The sequence below is a fragment of the Rhododendron vialii genome, chromosome 13a (assembly GCF_030253575.1).
Source record: "Rhododendron vialii isolate Sample 1 chromosome 13a, ASM3025357v1".
NCBI classification, from domain to species: domain Eukaryota; kingdom Viridiplantae; phylum Streptophyta; class Magnoliopsida; order Ericales; family Ericaceae; genus Rhododendron; species Rhododendron vialii.
Window position 1 is genome coordinate 8740461 of NC_080569.1, and position 3547 is coordinate 8744007.

At 40.7% G+C, this 3547-nt stretch overlaps 1 protein-coding gene across 1 annotated transcript; it reads right to left on the reverse strand.

Annotated features, from left to right (window-relative positions):
• Positions 1–665: 665 nt before the first annotated feature.
• Positions 666–3233, reverse strand: LOC131314711 (scarecrow-like protein 14). Its single transcript, XM_058343546.1, has one exon. It carries the CDS (start codon positions 3105–3107, stop codon positions 1125–1127), a length of 1983 nt encoding a protein of 660 aa, XP_058199529.1. The 5' UTR covers positions 3108–3233; the 3' UTR covers positions 666–1124.
• Positions 3234–3547: the final 314 nt, after the last annotated feature.

Consider the following 3547-nt stretch of genomic DNA (forward strand, 5'->3'; position numbering starts at 1 on the left):
AAGCTCATTAAAGATAGAAGAGAGAGAAACTCAACAATAGAGTAAGTGATGACCAGTTAGACATGTTGTCCTTTTTTTTAATTAAGAAATTGAACGGTTAAGATTAGATTATCTCAAATCCAAAAGAATATATAGACGGTGCGTATGGTACACACTTATTAAGCAGTAATGCTACACACACAGCAAATGTGCACAGATTTTGTGCACAGATTTTTTGTGGGGCCCACTACGGATCACACACAAATAATCCGAGCCGTTCATTAAATGTAAAACATTTTTTCAAGGGCCTCCGCAAAAAATCAGCTCAATCCGATACTCATAGATGCTTGATTCAATCATTTAACTTTTCATTCGAATCTTAGGATAATGAAAAGTTAAATGATTGAATCAAATACTTATAGATATCGGATTGAGCTGATTTTTTGCAGGAGCCCTTGAAAAAATGTTTTACATTTAATGAACGGCTCGGATTATTTGTGTGGGACCCGTAGTAGGTCCCACAAAAAATCTGTGTACAAAATCTGTACACTTTTGCTGTGTGTGTAGCATTTCTGCTTATTAAGACATGGTGTTTACAAGAGAAAAACAGTGCACCATTCTCAAAGTTGATCTCAACCAACAATGCAGAAGAGCAAAGTAAGAACATACGATTGTTCAACAAAATCTGGACAAGCAAACAGTTATGGATAATATAACACACTTATAATCGAAACTACAGCATCCTTAATAACAGACAAATCTTTACTCTAGTACACCGCTTATACATCCATAATTCAAAACCATGTCAAGATTGAGTTTTTTTTTTTTTTTTTGATGTTTTAAAACCACAAGCAGTACGCCTTGCGCCACAGAATTTCTAAGAGCACCCCTAAACATTATCTGGTCGCATTGGTACCCGATACGTCTTCAAGATAACCCATAAGCGCGCGCGAGAGAGAGAGAGAGAGAGAGAGAGAGAGAGAGAGAGAGAGAGAGAGAGAGAGAGAGAGAGAGAGAGAGAGAGAGAGGTAATTAAAGTTGAAACCAGTACCAGTTCCTCTGTTGTCAAACATCCTTGCCAGCAACCGTGGAAACAAACCCGTAGTCCACAATCCAGAAGTATAATAAGCATGCATTAAATACTTTTATGCAGGTACCCAACAGGAGCTAGCACAGTAATTCCGACCCTTCCATCCTTGCATCATCCATTGACCATTTTCCTCGATTGCAAACTCTTCATGATAACCTGCCTTCACTTTACCCCTTAACTTCTTCACGAGCTCCTGCTTCAATGGTAGGATCCTAAAACCAGCCCTCATACCGCGAATCTGCCACTGCTTGTAAGTCTCAGGCCTCTCTACCCTTACAAAACCCTCGCATGCAATTACATTCATAATCTCGTGCCCGAAGATCTCTTGCTCTAAATACCTCCTGTACTGATCATCGCGGGCCATAGTAGTGTCAAACATGTCAAACTGTGAAGAGTATAGGAAGAGAGCCTCACGAAACCGATTGATAAAGGAGGAGGAACCGTAGGATCCATTGAGAATAGCATGGACGAAAATGCCCGGATTCATCTTCCTAATTAACGTCAGAACAGCATCTCTTGGACTATCCTCCACAACTGAATCATCAAGTAGGGACGTAAATGTAACTAGAGAATTCACAGCAAGTGCCTCATCATCATATATGTTGAGTTCCTCAATTTTGATAGTTTCCCATTTCTGAGCTATGGCATGGTATTCAAAATGAACATTATAACGTTTGCAATAGTGTGCCAAGCAACGCCCTGTCTCCTCAACAAACTCTGCAGGGCGGAAACCAGGTCGTGGAAGTTCAATCCCGGTAATTCGCAGTTTGGGGGGCCCACCTGGAAGGCCTGAGAGATGTTGGATAAGCATGGGCCACTGAATACCATATTGGATGCCAAAATCAACAATATGGAGCTTCTTTTTGCTAGAATTCATAAATAAATCTGCAATCATTAGGTTCGCAAAGAGCATCAATATCCTCTTGAATGGGCTAGCTGAAAAATAAAGCTGGTTAGCTTTCAACTTTTCAGCAGCTGAAATTTTCTTGGAAGCTTGGACTGCATACAGCAGGCTTCCGGTTCCAGCCAAGCGTGCCTCCAGGCCATTGGCGAAGACATGTGCCAACCTCTGAAACCCATCACCGGAAGGAGAAGAGTGCTGCCTAATGTTCTTTAGCTGGTCATATGCAGACCTGCTATCCTCTGCAGCAACAGATTGTGCGCAATTAATCAAGAGTGTCACCAAATCTACTTCTTCGTTTCTGGTTTCCTGTTTCTTAGCGCGAGTCTTCCCGACTTTAGAACCACGTGGTTGTGCATTCTGTTGCATGGTCTTGGTTTTTTCACTATGCACTTTTTCATCAGAATCACAGCATGTAGATTCTACTTTTTCATCCCAAAATAGACACTTATCCAACATATCAGATAACTCTGATTCTCTATCATAAACTGCTGAAAACTTGCTTGTCCTTGCCTCTTCTAAGTCACTATCCTCGCGGTGATGATTCTTCCAACTCCTTGAGCCCTTAGGTGAGTTTTGCCTTTCTTCCTTCTCCGTGTTGGCTACAATCTCCAGAGCCTCTTCCCTTGACCCCGGAGGCATCGTATAACTCTCTGAATCAATTATCAATCGATTATTACTAGGAAGGAATTTGCTAGCTTCCTCCACCCCTCTCTTGAACTGCAATATGGACTGGCTATCGCTAAACATATTTGTAACCAGATGGCTACTCATCGAGGAGATCATTGGGCCAATACTGTTGTCAATAGAACTGTCCCTAGTTGTCTCAACATGGTTGCCAAAGCTAGTTTTATAGTTAATACTGTGCTCACTGGAAGTACTAATTAAGTACCCATCTGTGCTTTCAGCATTTTGATTGGGGTAAACAGAAGACTCCTCACCAATAACATCGCGCAAGGATTTCTCAGTGGCTAGCAGGGCCAAAGGATCGTGGAACATAGAGGGTTCCTGCTCTATGTTCTCGTCCATGAGGGTAGCGTCTATGAACTTGAGAATATCATCAAAAATGTTACTATCATCTGGAGGGACAACTTCTGAGCTTCCACTCGAGGTCAAAGCCACAAAGCTTGGATCCATGGCCGTATGCAACCCAAATCCCTATCAATATCGACAAACGCTCTTAAGAACTTATACCCAAAGTCAGATAAAAATAAAAAATAAAAAAAGCTTATACCCAAATTTAAGTACTCCTTATGTTTCATGAAGTAAGCTTTCAACATCCAATTGTTGTAGGTTACTTACCCAAATTAAGTGATGTTCAGCAAGTAAGCCTTCAACACAGTAAGTACTTATCATCAACATCCAATTCTAGGTTAGAAATCTATTTCCCCAAATTTAAGTATTTTTCAGGATGAAACCTTTCTACATCCAATTCTAGGATTGTAATCTAATTACGAACTATAACCATTTGAAACGGGAGAAAAAACGAAAGGTCAGCAAATTAGAAATCTTAAATCAAACATCATCACTTAGCAAAAGAAGAGAAGAAACTATAGATCACCACAAAGCCTGCAGCA

Excerpts from the sequence above, each read along its gene's own strand:
- LOC131314711 (XM_058343546.1), bottom strand. The coding sequence starts at position 3,107 with ATGGATCCAAGCTTTGTGGCTTTGACCTCGAGTGGAAGCTCAGAAGTT.